The sequence below is a fragment of the Rhinopithecus roxellana genome, chromosome 10, assembly GCF_007565055.1.
Source record: "Rhinopithecus roxellana isolate Shanxi Qingling chromosome 10, ASM756505v1, whole genome shotgun sequence".
Classification (NCBI taxonomy): domain Eukaryota; kingdom Metazoa; phylum Chordata; class Mammalia; order Primates; family Cercopithecidae; genus Rhinopithecus; species Rhinopithecus roxellana.
In genome coordinates, this window is record NC_044558.1 from 48248341 (window position 1) to 48267513 (window position 19173).

The 19173-nt window shown below is 35.2% G+C and overlaps 1 protein-coding gene across 3 annotated transcripts in view; it reads right to left on the minus strand.

Annotated features, from left to right (window-relative positions):
• MON2 (MON2 homolog, regulator of endosome-to-Golgi trafficking) overlaps positions 1-19173 on the minus strand; it is a 131411-nt gene that overhangs the window by 88726 nt on the left and 23512 nt on the right. For all 3 annotated transcript variants that reach the window (XM_030939325.1, XM_010381126.2, XM_010381124.2), the window contains exons 3-8: positions 15805-15932; positions 14703-14834; positions 11312-11441; positions 9476-9573; positions 8594-8719; positions 1827-2021 (exon numbers count right to left, since the gene is read on the minus strand). In XM_030939325.1, coding sequence (XP_030795185.1) covers positions 1827-2021; positions 8594-8719; positions 9476-9573; positions 11312-11441; positions 14703-14834; positions 15805-15932 — 809 coding nt within the window. The remainder of the gene's footprint in view (positions 1-1826; positions 2022-8593; positions 8720-9475; positions 9574-11311; positions 11442-14702; positions 14835-15804; positions 15933-19173) is intronic.

Genomic DNA, 19173 nt, shown 5'->3' on the forward strand with positions numbered 1-19173 from the left:
TTTGGTATTAATGCTGGCCTCATAAAATGAGCTTGGAAGTTTCTCTCCTCTTCAATTCTTTGGAGTTTGTTAATTGTTCTTTCAATGTTTGGTAGAATTTTCCAGGGAAACCACCTGTTCTTGGGCTTTTCTTTGTGTGAAGGTTTTCCATTATTAATTCAATCTCCATACTAGTTATAGGTCTGTTTAATTTTTTTCTTGTGATTCAGTTTTAGTAGGTTGATGTTTCAAGGAATTTATTCATTTCTTCTAGGTTAACCAATTTGTTAGCACATAACTCTTCCTACTAGTCTTTTATGATCCTTTTAAATTTCTTATTTCTGTGGCATCAGTTGTAATGTCTCCTCTTTTATTTCTGATTTTAGTTATTTGAGTATTTTCTCTTTTTAGTCTTGATAACGGTTTGTTAATTTTCTTAATTTTTTCAAAAAAACAACTTTCACTGATTCTCTCTATTGCTTTTCTATTCTCCATTTTGTTTATTTATGTGGTATTCTTTATTATTTCCTTCCTTCTCCTAACTAGTGTGTTGTTTAATTTCCATACATTTGAGACTCTTCTCATTTTCCTTCCACTATTGATTTCTGGTTGGATTCCACTTTGGTCAGAGAATATACTTGGTATGATTACAATCTTCCTAAATTTGTTGAGACTTGTTTTATGGCTTAACATATGCTCTATCCTTGAGAACAATCTATGTGCACTTGAAAAGAATGTGTAATCTGCTATGTTAGGTGGAGTGTTCTGTATATGTCTGTTAGGTCCAACTGTTCTACAGTGTTGTTCAAGTCCTTTGTTTCCTTATTAGTCTTATGTCTGGTTGTTCTACCTTTATTGGAAGTAGAGTATTTAAAGTCTCCTACTATTATTGTATTGTCTATTTTTAGAATATAAGGTCAGGCGCGATGGCTGACACTTGTAATCCCAGCACTTTGGGAGGTTAAGGTGGGTGGATCAGCTGAAGTCAGGAGTTTAAGACCAGCCTGACCAAGAGGGTGAAGCCCCATCTCTACTAAAAATACAAAAATTAGCCGGGTGTGGTGGCAGGTGCCTGTAGTCCCAGCTACTAGGGAGACTGAGGCAGAAGAATTCCTTGAACCCAGGAGGTGGAAGTTGCAGTGAGCTGAGATTGTGCCACTGCACTCCAGCCTGGGCGACAGAGCGAGACTCCATCTCAAAAAAAAAAAAAAAGAAGAAGAAGAAGAAGAAGCATATAAATGTGAAAAAATTACAGAATGTGAATTTGACTTAACACAGAATTTTAAAAAAACATGGTGCACTATTTTCTCTGACAAACAGTATTTGAATGTTTATGACTAAAGCATTACATAAATAGAATTATCATCAGGAATATCACAACATAATAGGCATTGATTAACTTTGCAAAACAGATACAATATTGGACTGTAAGTCAAAATAATTGGTTTCTAATCCTAGACTTGACCAAATCTTTAATGTCTTTGCTTTAATCTGTTAAGACATATGAAACAGTATAAATGAAAGCAGAATAAACTGAAGAGACTATAATTTTAATAATCCTTCAAATGAGATACAGACAATTAGCTGAGTTCCTAAACCACAATTCCTATGCTGCCTTCAGATAACAGGCAATGACTCTGCTTCACATATTATGAATAATCTATAAACATAAGCAAGATTCAAGAAAGGACAGCACAAACCTTTAGAGTACCTAGAATACATGTAGGTACTCAAAAAAATTCTGTTGAACTAAACTGAAAAAACTAAATGCACTGTAACAGACCACTTTTTACAAAGGGCACAACATGCAACTATATACACAAATACGTAAGGAAATTAGCACTTACCAAAAGACTGTAAAATTGCTTAATCAGAACAGATACTACTCTCAGCAAACGCATGCAGATAGGAAAATAGGGTTTTTCAACTGGTGCTGGAGAAGATGAAGCGCTGGAACCTTGTCTGAACTTTATATTTGGAGAAAAGAGCTTTATCACAAGAGGACATACCCTTTCTTTGAGGAGGAAACTAAATTCTTGGTGCTATTTGCAAGGAAAAAAAGAAAGAAAAAAAAATTAACTTTATTTGTACTAAATACTTCTAAAAACACAGTCTCACTACGAAACAAAACTTCTTAATAACCAGTATAAATAATTTAGCTTTACTATAAGTTTATATGTTTTATTGTTTTATAGTTTACCCACAATTTTGAAATTCATATTGCACTTAGAGAGTCTAAGATCAGAATAGTCATCAGAGCCCAGCATGGTGGCTCATGCCTGTAATCTTAGCATTTTGGGAGCCCAAGGTGGGAGGACAGCTCGAGCCCGGGAGTTCAAGATGAGCCTCAGCAACACAGTGAGACCCCACCTCTACAAAAAATTTAAAAATTAGCCAGGTGTGGTGGCACACACCAGTAGTCCCAGCTATTTGGGAAGCTGAGGTGGAAAGAACACTTGAACCCTGGAGGTCAAGGCTGTAGTGAGCCATGATCATGCCACTGCCCTCCAGTCTGGGTGACAGAGCAAGATACTATCTCAAAAAGTAATAATAATCAGTATTACAACAGGTTTTTGAAAGAATATAAGTTTAAAAGGAACACTTAATGATTTTAGAATTAAGTAATTGGTGATTACTAGAAACTTTCATTTTAGTTGGACACTGGTAATTAAAAACATAAACAACAGAAGAAAGAAAATAGAGCCAGGCATGGTGGCTCAGGCCTGGAATCCTGGCACTTTGGGAGGCTGAGGTGGGAGGATTGCTGGTACTCAGGAGTTCAAGACCAGCCTGAGCAACACAGGGAGACCCCATCTCAACAACAACAACAACAAAAATTAGCTGGATATAGTGGTACCGCCTGCGGTCCCAGCTACTTGGGTGGCTGAGGTGGGAGGATCACTTGAGCCCAGGGAGGTTGAGACTGCAGTGAGCCATGATCACACCACTGTACTCCAATCTGGGCAATGGAGCAAGACCCTATCTCACACAGAAAAAAAAAAAAGAAAAAGAAAAAAGAAAGAAAAGAAAACAAGCTATACAAATTCAAGCAAATAAATAGTTTAAAATAGGTAGCTGAGGAGAGAAAATTTCCTAATAAAGTATGTTATATAATTCACTGATTTTGTTTTGCAAAGAACAATTCCTTTCATGCAGAGATTTAATAATTAACTTAAAATTTTGTTCTGCTTGGACTGCTTGAACAGAACATGATGAGCTGATAAAACATGCAATGGCAAACAAGCATAATTATTTTACAAGTCAGGGAATCTTGCAAATAATTCTTAAATTTTACTTACAGTCATAATATATTATAAAGAAAGCACTCCTTAACCTGTTAATTCCCTGCCTATAATAGCAAGGTAATCCCATTTCACTGACAATATAAGGCCTAGTCTGTATTTAATGACTAGCCTCAAATACACTTTATTTTGTTGTTGTCATCCAAATTTCATTGAAGCTATAAACAAAGAAAAGATCACAAAAATCACTTGACCTAATCCTTTAATCTTACAGAGAAGGGAAATAAGGCATAGAGCAGGTTGTTTGCTCAGAATCACAAAATTTTTTAAATGTACCTTTTTTTTTTTTTTTTTGAGATGGAGTTTCTCTTTGTCACCCAGGCTGGAGTGCAATGGCACGATTGTGGTTCACTGCAACCTCCACCTCCCAGGTTCAAGCAATTCTCCTGCCTCCACCTCCCAAGTAGCTGAGATTACAGGTATGTGCCACCACACCTTGCTAATTTTTGTATTTTTAATAGTGACGGGGTTTCACCATGTTGGCCAGGCTCTCCTGACCTCAGGTGATCGGCCCGCCTTAGCCTCCCAAAGTGCTGGGATGACAGGCGTGAGCCACTGCCCCCAGACTAAATGTATCTTTTAAAAAATCAGATTCTCAAGAAAGAAAAACTGAAAACACAGATAAATAAAAACATAAAAGTAAGTCTTGCCTAATCTCACCTCCTGGAGATAAGTGGACTACTCATTGTTAACTTCTACATGTATACTCTTCCAGACTTTTATAAATATTTTAATATACTTTTTCATTCTTTCCCCCAAAATGAGATCTTAAGAGATAAATGACTTGAAATTATACTCTCACATCTATAGTTAGTTTCTTTGACTGCCAAAATGAAAAGTAAAGTCCACTTTCATATTTTACAAAAATGATTATTTTGTATATTGGTTAATATATAAGCATACCAGCAATTCTTAAGCAATTCTTAAAAGTTTTATCAATTCACTGTTTCCCTCTCACTACTCAACTCACTACAGTTGGGTTTCCTCCAGCACTATCACCAACTATCCCAATTCTACTTCTCCACTTCTCATTATCCTCATCATGATCTCTGTGGCCAAAGCAAACACTTTCCAGTCTTTCCAGTCTTTCCAGTCTTCATCTTATCAGATCTCTTTGTTTTTGTTTTGTTTTGTTCTGTTTTTGAAACAGGGTCTTGCTCTGTTACCCAGGCTGGAGTGCAGTGGTACGATCATGGCTCACTGCAGCCTTGACCTCCTGGGGTCTTCCCGCCCCTCAGCCTCCCAAGTAGCTGACACTACAGGTAAATGTCACCAGGCCCAGCTGATTTTCTAAAAATTTTTCATAGAGACAGGGTCTCACTATGTTGCCCAGGCTGGTCTTGAACTCCTGAGCTCAGGCTATCTGGCCGCCTCAGTCCCCCAAAGTGCTAAGATTACAGGTGTGAGCCACTGCACCTACCAGATCTCTGTGAACCACCTGATATAACTGATTACTTACTTCATCTTGAAACTTTCTTTGCTTTTGCCTTTTATTACGTCACATTCTCTTAGATTTGTTCCTGCCTTCTGGCCTTGTGTTCTCAGTCTCTTGTACATGCTCATTCTCAACTGTTTAATGTTGAGGTTCCTCAGAAGTCCAGAGTACCATGCCCTTGCTTTGTACTCTAGGTTCTCACCACAATCTCATTCACTCCCATCTCTCCAATTATCAACTATATGCCAGGAACATTTAAATTTATAATTTCAGCCCCAAACCTTGAAATGCATAAGTCCAATTAACATTTTGTATGTCTCACAGATACCTCAAAATTAGTATATATATGAATAATGTGTCTTTGTGATAAAAATTCTGCCCATGAAGTACTCCATCTTAGCAAATGGTTCACTATTCAAGCCAGAAAGCTAGAAGTAATCTTTGAGACTGCCTTTTTTATCTTCCACTACAATACTTCATTGAGGCAAAAGGCAAAGTTTCAATGCCCTTAAAGCCTATTTTTCTAGAAAAGAAGACATCCTTTCTCAGGGTCACTGCTCTTCGACCTTCTGTGTGGAGTACTCTTTTCCTATTCTCTCCATGTCTCCTAGCTACTCTTAATCCTTCATTTACAAGCTTAAGTATCATATCCTTGATTTATCACCAAGTCTCCACTAGGTTTGGTCCACTGTTATTCATTTCCTGACACTTTTAATACTTCTCCTTCACAGCACTCATCACATCTTATCAACTCAGTTAAAATCTGTCTCCCCATTAGAATTGTAAGTGTCACAGGGCAAAGACTTTATCAGTCTTATTTAACTTCTGTATACTTGGCATAAAACATAAGTGACTAGTAAATTTTGATTGCATATGTGAATGATGAGTTAAAAAAGAAACAAATATTTATCTCTGGAAGAAAACTGTACAGGATGAAGTTCTAGGATCTTACACAGAAGAATAAAGTAAATTTTGTACGTATAATAAATCTGTAAAAACAGGCTGGGCACGCTGGCTCATGCCTGTAATCCCAGCACTTTGGGAGGCCAAGGCAGGTGGATCACAAAGTCAGGAGATCGAGACCATCCTGGCCAACACCATGAAACCCTGTCTGTACTTAAAAAAAATACAAAAAAATTAGCCGGGCATGGTGGCGGGTGCTTATAGTCCCAGCTACTCAGGAGGCTGAGGCAGGAGAATGGCATGAACATGGGAGGTGGAGCTTGCAGTGAGCTGAGATCACACCACTGCACTCCAGCCTGGGCAACAGAGCAAGACTCTGTCTCAAAAAAAAAAAAAGAGAAAAAAAAATCTGTAAAAACAGTTTCAAATATTTTCCTACAAAGTCAGAAAACATAACCCAAACATAAAAATTTTAAATTCAGATTCATTAACCAATTCATTCATTCAAATATTTATCAAACACCTGCCATATGCCAGGCACTATTACTAAAGACACCTATACAACAGTACTAAGTCCCTGCCTCACAGAGTTTATCTTCTTGTAGGGAAAGAGAGAAAATAAAATAATACACAATATGTAATAATATATAATACATATATACGTGTGTGTGTGTGTGTGTGTGTGTGTGTGTGTGTGTGGCAGGAGGTGATAAGTACTACAAAGAAAAATAAAGAGGGATAAGAAAGATAATGGTGCTGGTAGGAAAAAAGGTTGCCATTTTACACAATGTGGTTGGGGAAGATGTGTCTGATAAGTTGACCATTGAACAAAGCCCTCAAAAAAGTAAGACAGCAAGCCATATGAGGAAAAAAGGATTCCATGCCCAGGGAATAGCAAGTACAAAGGCCCTGGGGCAGGAGTCTGCTTGAGGCACTTCAGAAACAACAAGAAGGACAGTGTGGCCAAAGGATGAGGGCAAAGAGAGGAAAGAAACAAGATCAAGGAATATCGGGGACTAAATCATGAAAAGTTCCACAGAGCAGAAGGACACTTCATCTTTTAGTCTGATAAGGAGGATATCAACTGAAGCAATTTACAAGAGACTGAAAAGATTTGACTTATTTTAAAAGACCATTCTGGATGTGGTGTCACAAACAACTATAATAAGTGGTACAAGTATTAATATATATGCAAGCAGACCAGTTAGGAAGCCAACACAACAATTCAAGTAAGAGGTGATGGTAGCTTAGACTAGAATAATTGTAGAAGTGGTAAGAAGTGATTGGATCCTGAATATGTTTTGAAGGTGATGGTTGGGATGTGATATGTAAATAAAAAAGAGGGGATACGGAGAGAAACTAATTTGGATCAACATGAGTTCAAATCCCAACTCCATCACTTATAAACCATGAAACTGTGGACAAATTATTTAACCCTCTGGATGTTGTAGTTTCCTCATGTGTAAAACAGTGATAATTGGTATATCTTAGGCACTTGGGAAGATAAAAGAGAATATAATATGTAAGGAATCTGGCACATAGCACATAGAAGGTAGTCAAGAAATGATAGCTGCTATGACTATTATTTATACAAGAGTGTTGGACAAGTTATATCTAAATACTGCTTATCTTATTACACTACAAGAAAGGGAATCATCAGTATATACTGCTCACCAAGAGCATTTAACAACTGCCTAATGTATACTAAAAATTATGAGCCATATAAAAATAATTTCAGCTCCAAATCCTGGCCTAAAAGATCTTATACTACTGTACCACTTAATTCACTCATTTTGTAGGTAAGAGCAAAGGATAAAATGGATTACTTAGGGAGGAAGCATGGTAAGGGAAGGAGCTAGATGAGTAGTTAAGAAACCTAAATTACAGTTCAAGACCTGCTAATAACTAAGTGACCCTGCGTAAGTCACTGACTTCATTTTGGACTTTGGTTGTTTTCCATTTAAGTTATGTGAAAACACATAGCTAGATATATGAGCAAGTAACAATCAATAATTTCTTTAGGCTTTTAAATATTACACAAGTAACTCACATACCACATTTCCTTCATAGACTCATACACTGGGAGATACCTGACTATTAACAGATTGTCTCTAGAGATTCTTTCTATTATTAAAATTCCAAAATGCTAAGGGACTAAAAAAAAAAAAAAAAGTAATGTAATACTAAACTGTTATATGTCTAAAGTTTGAGGCTATAACTCTCCACATCTTTCTTTCCTTCCTTTTCTTTTCTTTTTTTTTTTTTTTTTTTTAAGAAATGGGGTCTGGCTCTCTCACCCAGGCTGGAGTGTAGTGGCATGAACACGGCTCACTGCAAACTCAACCTCCTGGGCAGAAGCGATTCTCCTGCCTCAGTCTCCTGAATAGCAGGGACTACAGACATGCACCATCACACCTAGCTTTTTAAAAAATTTTTTGTTTTATTTATTTTTTTTGAGACAGAGTCTTGCTGTCACCCAGGCTGGAGTGAAGTGGTGCGACTTCAGCTCACTGCAACCTCCGCCTCCCAGGTTCAAGTGATTCTCCTGCCTCAGCCTCCTGAGTAGCTGGGACTACAGGCACCCGCCATCACGCCCGGTTAATTTTTGTATTTTTAGTAGAGACGGGGTTTCATCATAGTGGCCAGGCTGGTCTCAAACTCCTGACCTTATGACCCACCTGCCTTGGCCTCCCAAAGTGCTGGGATTATAGGCGTGAGCCACCGCGCCCAGCCTTTTGATTTTCTTTTCTATATTGATGGTGTCTCACTATGTTGCCTAGGCTGGTCTCAAACTCCTGGGCTCAAGCAATCCTCCCACTTCAGCCTCCCAAAGTGTTGGGATTACAGACATGAGTCACCAAGTCTGGCCTCTTTGCAACTTTTAATGTGGAAAAAAAATACACATTGCTTTCTTTAAAAATATCTGTAAAACAATCAAGATTAACTTTGTCACAAAATACTATAAATGGCTTACTTGTAAAAAGACCTGTGGAAAATCATTGAGGACTGACTCAAGTAATTCAAGGCCAAACGTCCGAGTCATTTCTGTCATGCCCACTAGCCAATAAGGAGCATCAGCATTAACCAACTGACAAAGGTCCTGGGAAAATAAATCCAACAATTTCACGTGCTAGAATTAAATGTGCTTTTCAAAACTCACAGTTCATAAATCTTAAAAAAAAAAAAATCTATCTTCTTATATAATACATGTTTTTGCTCCTTAGAAACTAAGTGCCGGTAATTCCAATTTTGACAAATTGTGTAACTGATAGATTATATAAGCAAACTTTTAAAGAATCATATAACTACTCTGTACTGACTATTTGTACAGCTGTACAATTTGTACAATTGTACAGTACTCTGTACTGACAATACAGAGACAGTAGACAGATAAATGATTAATCTAACATATTTTAAATGAAAAAATAAGCTTTTAATCCAAAGTAATAATATTTTCAGTACAGATTAATCTTGTTTTACCTAAAATTATTTATTCATGACAAGTGATGTAAAAATCAGGTATCTATGTATCAAATTATATTACACAGACCAAATTTATTACTTAAATTTTCCTTGTTTAAAGAAACTTTTTTTGCATGACTAGTTGTTTCTGATATACCTGTTTTCTAGTTCTGCATTTATTTCATTTTATTTTCTTAAAGTGAGTCATAATGTTTTATCATGTTAATTAGCTATAAAGTAAATACAGAAGTTGTTCTTTAGAACTATTTTAATACTACCTGTGACATATTTTCAAAAAAATTCACATTAAAAAACTTAGACATAAAATCCCCAACTAAAAAATTCACACAAAACTATATTTTAGAATAAAAATTATTTTTATCAACTAAAATACCTGGAAAAGCATATATGCATCTTTAGCACAAGGTTTGAGGGTACTGACAGATCTTCTGTTACTATTTCCTTGCACCAGTATTGGTTGTTCTATAATATCTGCAATCAAAACAGGATGGGTTTTAGCAGTTCACAGTAGCCTTTAATAAATTATATATTCTGTTTAAAAGATAATGTCTAAAATAAATATGTTTATATAATTATAAATTGTAATTATAATTTCAGAATTAAAATTTCCAATTTTTAACATATGCCTCCAAAACAAAAAAAAAAAGGAATCTATTTTTATACCAAATACCATAAAAATCACTCTTTGTTACCTTACATTCACTCTAATAAGCTGGGTATCTTTGTCCATACATTTGGTTTCCCATTCTTCAGCCCCTTTATTTCATGGACTTAACATTCACGTGATCTTTAAATGTGTTTTTAAATATCAAACAGACATACAAATGTTTACCATATGGTTAACTCCTCTACCATTTCACTATCTTCAAGAGAATTACTGCTTATCTGCTGCTATTACTATGTCAGTTACAGATATTCACCAGCTAAGAATCAGCTAGGATGGTGTTTCCCAACTCAGTACTTCTTTAATTAACTACTAGTAAAAAATATCATTCTCTGTAAGTTATGACAGCCTGTTTTGAATAAATATTGACTTAACGACTACCTGAAAAGAAAAAAGTTCTAAGTATTTCTACCTTACTATAAAGTATTAAATGGCAGATTAGCCTTAGAGACACACAACTAAAACTACCAATGCGGGAATTTTATTGAGGTTATGAATGTATAAAACATTCAAACTGGGGAACTGCCCTGTGTTATTACAATATGATTTTGAATATTTTAACCAAATGGGACATATTATAATTCCTTAATATTTCAAACTACTAGAATTCCACCTGCATTTTCCCCCCCAAAAAATAAAGAAAAAACAATATACCAAAGTGGAAATATTCTTATAAAGGTATTTGATAAAAAATATTTAAAAATTATTATTATTATTTTTGAGATGGAGTCTTGCTCTGTTGTCCAGGCTGGAGTGCAGTGGTGCAATCACAGCTCACTGCAACCCTGCCTCCCAGGTTCAAGTGAGTCTCCTGCCTCAGCCTCTGGAGTAGCTGGGATTACAGGTGCACTCCACCACACCCAGCTGATTTTTTGTATTTTAGTAGAGACGAGGTTTTACCGTGTTGCCCAGGCTGGTCTCACACTCCTGAGCTCAGGCAATCCACCCACCTCGGCCTCCCAAAATGCTAGGATTACAGGCATGAGCCACCGCACCCGGCCAAAAATTAATTTTTATATTATTTAAATGTTCTTAACACATGTTAGCAGATACAGACAAATATTTATGAGGGAAGCCCACTCTTGGAAATTTATCCTGAAGAAATAATTTAAAAAGATATGTAGGAAACCACCCAAAACAGTTATAAAATACTGAACAGAGCGCAAGTGTCCAATAGGAGACTAGTTCAGTTAAATTACAGAATGGCCACAAAATATAATGCAATAATAAAAATTTAAATTATAAGGATGAAGCAATAACATAAAAAATTCCTAGAATGCAATGTTTGGTTAAAAAATACATATAATGCAATACTTGGTTTAAAATGTGAAATTATCATATTTAATACAAAATTATGCATATACTAGAAATAAACAAGGAAAACAAAGAGCCTATTCCTTAGGGTGATCAAATTGTGAGGAATTTATTTTTTAAGTTTCCATTATAGACATAATAATGTTGATCATTTCAGCAAAGGCTGAAAGTTAATAAAACTGAAATCATCCAAGAACCACCCACAAAGTAAAACAACTTCTAGTACTTTACCTCTGTGTCGTTCATCTTCAGCAACCATCCTCTCAAAAACAACAGTAACAACTTGTCGCACTGTAGCAGCAGCTGTATTATTTGTAATATTATCTTTCGTGAAGTGTAGTCGAAAACAAAGAACAATTGCCTGAAAACACAATTTTCATTTAGTGTGAAACAAGATTGAAGAGCAAGGCCATTATCTTTATTTTATCAGGTGTAACCACAAATTGAATACTTTATGTTTGGTTGTTTCAATCACCAATATAAAAGTCCCACCATTTTATACAATAAAATATAAAAATCCTCAGATTTTGATGTAATTCAAGTTCTCAGTAAATATACAACCACAGAAGATTAGCTATGGTAATGTGAAACATACCTTTTAAAATTTGGTTCTTTTAACATCTATATAATAATGTGTTATGCTTTTATTTCCCCAGAATGACTTGCTTTGCAAATAACAAGAACTCAAAGTTTGCTGTATCATTTAAATATCTGGAGAAGCTATACCTAAGCATATAAATAAATAAAATTATGAAACTTCTAAAAGGAGTCATTTTTTTTCTTTTAAACTTCAAGTCTACTGAGGTGTAATTTATATACAATAAATTATAGAATCCCTTAAAATTATATAATTTGATGAGTTCTGACAAACATGTGGGCCCATGAAACTATGGCCACAATTGAGAAACGGAATATTTCCATCACCCCAAAAGTTCTCCTGTGCTCCTTTGCCACCCATCTCTTCTCCTACCCTTGGCCCCAGGCAAGCACCCATATGCTTTATTCACTGCAGATCAATGGGCATTTTCTATGATTTTTATATGAACAGATTAATTCCGTATGTGCTCATTTGGACCTGGCTTCATCCACTTAGAATAATATTTGTGAAATTCATCCACTTTGTTCTGTGTATCAGTAGTTTGTACCTTTTATTACCAAACAGTATTCCATGGTATGAGTACACTATATTTTGCTTATCTATTTACCTGCTGGTGAACATTTGGGCAGCTTCCAGGTTCTGACTATTGTAAAAAAAAAAAAAAAAAAAAAAAAAAAGCTGCTATGAACATTCATATATGTAAGTCACTGTGAGGACATATGTTTTCATTTATCTTGGGTAAATATCTAGAAGTGAAATGGATGGGTCATCTGGTAAGAATAGGTTTAACTTTTTAAGAAACCGACAGTTGGCTGCGCACGGTGGCTCACACCTATAATCCCAGCACTTTGGGAGGCTGAGGTGGGCAGTTCACTTGAGGCCAGGATTTGATGACCAGCCGGGCCAACATGGTGAAACCCCGTCTCTACTGAAAATACAAAAATTAGTTGGGTGTGGTGGTGCACACCTGTAATCCCAGCTACCTGGGAGCCTGAGGCATGAGAATCCCTTGAGCCTGGGAGGCGGAAGGTTGCAGTTAGCCAAAAGCGCACCACTGCACTCCAGCCTGGGCAACAAAGCAAGACTCTATCTCAAAAAAAAAAAAAAAAAAAGAAAGAAAGAAAAAAAAAGAAACCGCTAGCTTCCCACAGTGGTTTTACAATTTTACATTTCTGCCAGCAGCATACATGAATTTAGAACTATCCTACATTCTCCATAATACTTGATGTGGTCTTTTATCATTGTAACTATTCTAATGGACGCATACTATTTCCTCATGGTTTTAATTTGTGTGTCCCTAATAATAACACTAAACTTCTTTTCATGTGTTTGTCACCCATTTGAATATTTTATTTTAATGAAGTGTCTGTTGAAACCATTTGTCCACACTTAATGTGTGGGTCGTCTGTGTTATGAATGAATTTTAAGAGTTCTTTATATAGTCTAGATACAAGTCCTTTGTCAGATATTTGTATTTTCCCACATTCTGTGGCTTTCTCAAGGATTTTAGATTTTGTGCCCTAATAAATCTTTGCCTACCCCAACATCACAAAGATTTTCTCCTATTTATCCTTCCAAAAGTTTTCTAGTTTTAAAAGAAGCCATTCTTGGAGAAAAACATAATGGTAGTTTTAGAATCAATGCCTATCACCTAAATTATATTAAAAGTTTTAAAAGACACAAGCCTCTGATACTGCTACTACTCTTTAGATTTCAACATAAAGGAAAGACACAGTACATAGTTATATATGAGCCTTCATATTAACTCAATTTTATACTATTTCTTTATACTTGATTTTTCTCATCCCCAATTATTGCATTTCCAAATTAACCAACATACTAAAATAAATCCTATAATCAGTTCTTATTTCTTTAGTTGATCAAATGAAAACCTTTAATAAAATTTTAAATACATGTATCAGAATAATTTGATAGCTAGAAATCAAGAGGAACTATACACAACAAAAGGATATATAAAAATATATACAATATTGTATATAGCTCATGTAAGCTTAAAAGAATAAACTATTTGCAATTAAAATCTCATTATGATCTAAGAACATCACTTGAGATAGTATACACAGCTTAATGTGACAGTATATTGTACTTCTTATAAGTCATGCAAATTATAATGAAGCTATTACTGAGAGTCTAAAAAATTCCTTAGACAATAATTCACTTACTGCTATGTTACTCTCTACTTTCTGTTCCTTAGAAATATTTCATAATAAAAAACTTTTTAAAAAGTGAAATAAATAATAGAATGGCTCTTATGTGTTCCACAGTGGGTGGGAGTGATGACAAAATGAGAGATAGCTATCATACATACAATCTTATCTAGTATAAATGGTCAAAGGAGATTTGTCTAGCCATTTAAGAAACATATTTGAACTGTCTGGTTTACATATCATATACATATGAAATTATGGGTAGGGAGAGCTATCACAAGGAATCTAAAACACTCAAGGCAATATCCTTTTTTTATTTTTGAGACAGAGTCTCACTCTGTCGCCCAGGCTGGAGGGCAGTGGCGTGATCTTGGCTCACTGCAAGCTCCGCCTCCTGAGTTCACGCCATTCTCCTGCCTCAGCCTCCTGAGTAGCTGCAACTACAGGCACCCACCACACCTGGCAAATTTTTTGTATTTTTAGTAGAGACAGGGTTTCACCATGTTAGCCAGGATGGTCGCGATCTCCTGACCTGGTGATCTCACAACACGTTTTTTTTCCTTAGTTCCCTCCTTCCCTATTCTTACTCTTGGGCTACTTTCTCTCTTTTTTCCATTTCCTATTAACTATTCAGCCTGTTGGCTGTACCCAAGGGACTTTGATTAAGCACCCCAACCTGATTTCAACTCTAACCTGGAAAAAATAAGGTACTAACAGTTATTAACATGCAGTGTCAATCACAATAGCTGTAGGGAAGTTGCTTTTGGTTCAAACGGCACCAAGCTTTTCTCTTTCAGCCAGCTTATTCAAATACTGTCTCAAAGCACATATGAACTCTGGCAAACAGTTTTCCTACCTTAGAAAGTGCCTCATCATGAACTACGGTATTGGTTGTTAAAAGAACAAGAACTGTTTGAAGTAACTTAAGTTCTTCAAGACTATTCTCCATTAGCTGCCAAAGCATGTTAATTATATTTCCAGCTGCAGTCTGTAAAATAGTTATTTTAATTATTGTCAACAAACAAAATACAGATGCTGATGTTCCTAAGTAAGAAAAGGTATACAAATCTACCTCACCTGAAGAGGATTTCTTGATCACAATAACAAAAACCGTATCTTTAGATCTCTAGATCCAAACACATCTCTCAAGTAATTTAGGACTTACCATCAATTAATTATCTCCCTCAAAAATTGTAATATCCTATTTGAATATATACACATAGCAGCAAGCAGTTTTGTAATACCTAGTCAAAATCACAGCTCATTTCTACAACATTGATAGATTGTATTTGGACATGAATAATACGGACATATGCAAATTCGCTATGAGTCTGCTGTTTCAGATACAATACTTCATTTATAGTATGTTACAGAAAAAAAATGCAACCCATATTAACACCACATTGGCACACTCAATTAAATCTGACATTGTTTAAGATGATACATTAATGGCAAAACATTTATTACTTCTATTATAGTACTTATGGAGTACAAAATTAAGATAACACCATTAAATTTGAGACCAACATGCAGATTCATGGTTAAGAAATATTTTTTCTCATTTTTCCAACATATTGTTAGATACAAACAATACATTTAAGTTAATGAAAAACAAATTATTACTCCATATAATCTAGGAAAGAGAGTCATGCTCTTCCCTCCTCTCTGTATAAAAGAAAAATTAAATAACCAATTAAATTGAAAACTTGTATGAGTCTCAAAATTTTCATTTATATTACTGAACTGTGACTTCTTAGATTACAAATGACTTGCAAAAATACTTATGAGTGTTTAATGAGAAGAAAATTTGGCAATATTTTTAATACAGGCATTTTCTCCAAGCACATTGCTATTCATAAAATAGTTTTGTATTAAATATCAGGTATGTTTCATTCTCCTTTCATGAAAACTCTTTATTCAACTCTTAGGTGCAGTTTAGATAAAAATCTTTATATTACCTCAGACACGACTTCATGTGACATGAGTCTCTGAATAGCAGCCAAACATAGCTGAGTGATCTTCGGTTCCTTGGTTCCACAACCCATTAAAAAAGGCTGTACAACCTCTGAGCTGTTCTCTTTCAGTGCTTCATTTAGAACACATATAAAGTAAATTATTAAAATTAATCTATAATTAAGAATGCATTTTTATATAATTACAACCACTTTATGTAAAATAAACACCAAAACAAAAATCAAACAGCAAGAGTTAAAATATCTTGGACAGACACTTCAGACTCTGTATCTAAGCTATACGCCTTAACTACTGCCTTCCCATGCTTTTCTCCTAACACTGTCCTTTGGTTCTCCTCCATCTTCTGCTACAAACTCTATTAGGACATGGATTTTCAAAACTTCTTTCCCACCTCAAAAAAGCATTCTATTTCTTCATATACTGCAGGAGGGAAAACATAAATAAGAATTCCCACCCTAAAATAGAATCATTAAAAATAGTACATACATTATCCACACAATACTTGTAAGTGAATATTTAGAAATTTCCTAGCATTTTATTATATGCCTTGAATTTAAACACCCCAATTTCTTCAAGAAATAAACACATTTCATTAAAAACAATAACATTACTTCTCTTATTACTGAAACAGCACTTTAAATTAATTGGGTGCACATGCTATAATTCCAAACCTTAATTTAACTTCTTCTACCAAGAGCCAGCTCACTCAGAAGTTTTTAAGTGGCAATAAAAATGTAAGAGGTTAGAAAATGTACAAACTGAATTACACATAATTAAATTTACAAATGAAATTAAATCTACACACATTTACTGAAAGGCTACACAAAGATGGATAAGACAGGTTTGTCATCCTTACAGAATTTGAATAAATGACATGGAATTCCAAGTCAAGAGAACATTAAACTTATAAGCGATTCTTTGTGTGTGTGTGTGTGTGTGTGTGTGTGTGTGTGCGCGCGCGCACGTGGGTGTTTCTGTTTTGTTTTGTTTTTTTCTTTTTTATTTGAGACGGAGTCTTGTTCTGTCCCCAGGCTGGAGTGCACTGGTGTGATCTCGGCTCACTGCAAGCTCCGCCTCCAGGATTCATGCCATTCTCCTGCCTCAGCCTCCCAAGTAGCTGGGACTACAGGCGCCCGCCACCACGCCCGGCTAATTTTTTTGTATTTTTAGTAGTGATAGGGTTTCATCATGTTAGCCAGGATGGTAGCGATCTCCTGACCTCGTGATCCACCCCCCTCAGCCTCCCAAAGTGCTGGGATTACAGACGTGAGCCACCGTGCCCAGTCGCAATTATTTGTTATTAAAAGAACTAACTCTATCAGTTATTTTTTGAGGCAAGACATGCAATAAAGATAGATAAATCTAAGTTTTAAAATGTTTTCCAGAATCACCATTAAAAATGTAAAACCAGTGTCAACATTATCATTTAAATCCTCACCTTCTTCTTCCAAAGCTCTCTTTATGGTATGGTAAATTAAGACTACAACTTCCTACAGGCTGCTCTGCAAAGTCCCTCAGTATGCCAGCATAAATTACTGATTTAGCACAGCTAAAGATGGCAAATATAACTGGCAAAGAACAGTGTTCCCAAAAGGGCTCCCTGTCCTTATTCCCTTGCTTTCTTGTACACAAAGGTTTTGATTGAAACCTAGAGACAAATTTTCCATAACGATAAGAATGATTAAAAGATGATGACCATAAAGCTCCTCTTAAAGCTTCCATAAAATGAATAAATATCCTACCAGATTTAATCCTGCCAGAACCACTGAAGTATGAGGCAACCCCTATCTCTGCTGAACACTCCTTATTAAATGTTACTCAGGCAAATTAAAAGCTCTTAATAGTAACCAAGTTACATGTATAATTTTTATGTGTTAATATGTTTCTCATTTCAGCATCACAATAATCTTAGAGAGTTTAGAGGGCCTGATGTGGCCCTACTGATACAGTAAGTAGGTAGTAAAGCCAGAATTTGAAAATACCGTGTGTCTTCTAACTCCTGGTTCACTATTCTTCCTACAATATTATGCTGCCATTCCTTATGGTACATAGGAACGGTACACCCTGACAATAATGGAAGTTAAAAGAGGACCCAGTGATTTGTACTTTAAAGTTGTCTGCCTGAAGTCTTCAGACAAATAAAGGAAAATGAACTTGTTTTCATAAAAAACAAAAAAGAAGATATACTTTCATAGGGTCTATCTAAGATGCCAATCAATGATTTTAAGACATACCCATAATATCACGACAAAAAAAAATCAGTGCCAATTAAACTATGACACAATGCTTTCTAATCACTTAGAATTCTTCTTCATAATTTCATCCTCTGGGCCATCAACAGCACTAGGAATGAACACCTTATTTCTTGAAAGAGTACTTCACTATTGTCTCTGAGATTTTCTTCTAAGTCGATGGCACCTATTCTGCATGTTTTGATGCTGATGCTTTTTTGATCTTACCATAAGATGTTAACAGAAAGTTTTCAATAACCAGGGTGACATTTTAAATAGCAATTCAATTCAACATATGTGGTATCAACAATGCATGCAACTCAACTGATGTGATAATAACATGAAGAACCATGAACAAGTTCATGCACATATTGAAAAAGATAACTACAACATCACCTGGCTCACAATGATTCTAAGATGCCATCAACTGCAAGATGCATACCAATCAGGGGATGTTAAAAGGTGAAAAAACTGTGCGTATTAAAATCAACAATATAAGGTGAGTCATGGTGAAATGCTGTGCACATGTTGGCTACAATCAGGTCTATCAAGCTGAGATAAACTTAAGGAAGTAATAAAAATTAATTTTTAAATTTATTTTAATGAAATTCAAAGGAATCAAACATCTATTTCTCATGTTTTCCCTCCCAGTTTATATGAGAATAATAAAAAAGGAAGTTTCTATGTTATCTAGAATAAATGATCAACAAAACAATAAAATCTATTTATTCTAAGTCTTCTGAAGTATACTTTGAAAAACAAAAACATATCCACTGTATTGAGATCATAATTCAGTAAGAGAAAAATCATAAGGAAAAAAGTTATTGCTTTTCCTTTTCTTCTGTAAAAAGTGGTAATAGTCCAAAGAAGTATAAATTATTCTTGTTCTTCCAACTGAGAGATATCCACTCTCCACAATAACTTTAATAATATGTTTGTTAATGATAGCTTTACATAAATACCTTCCTACAGACTGAGATTTTAGAAATCACACTGAGGAAAAGGCTGTACAGCAATATAAAGAAGACATTTTACTTTAGCCATTTTGAATGTCATTCCAGAAAAAAAAAAAAAAAAGCTGATTCTTTTTGATCAAAGTTGTTTCTATTTTCATTAAAACAT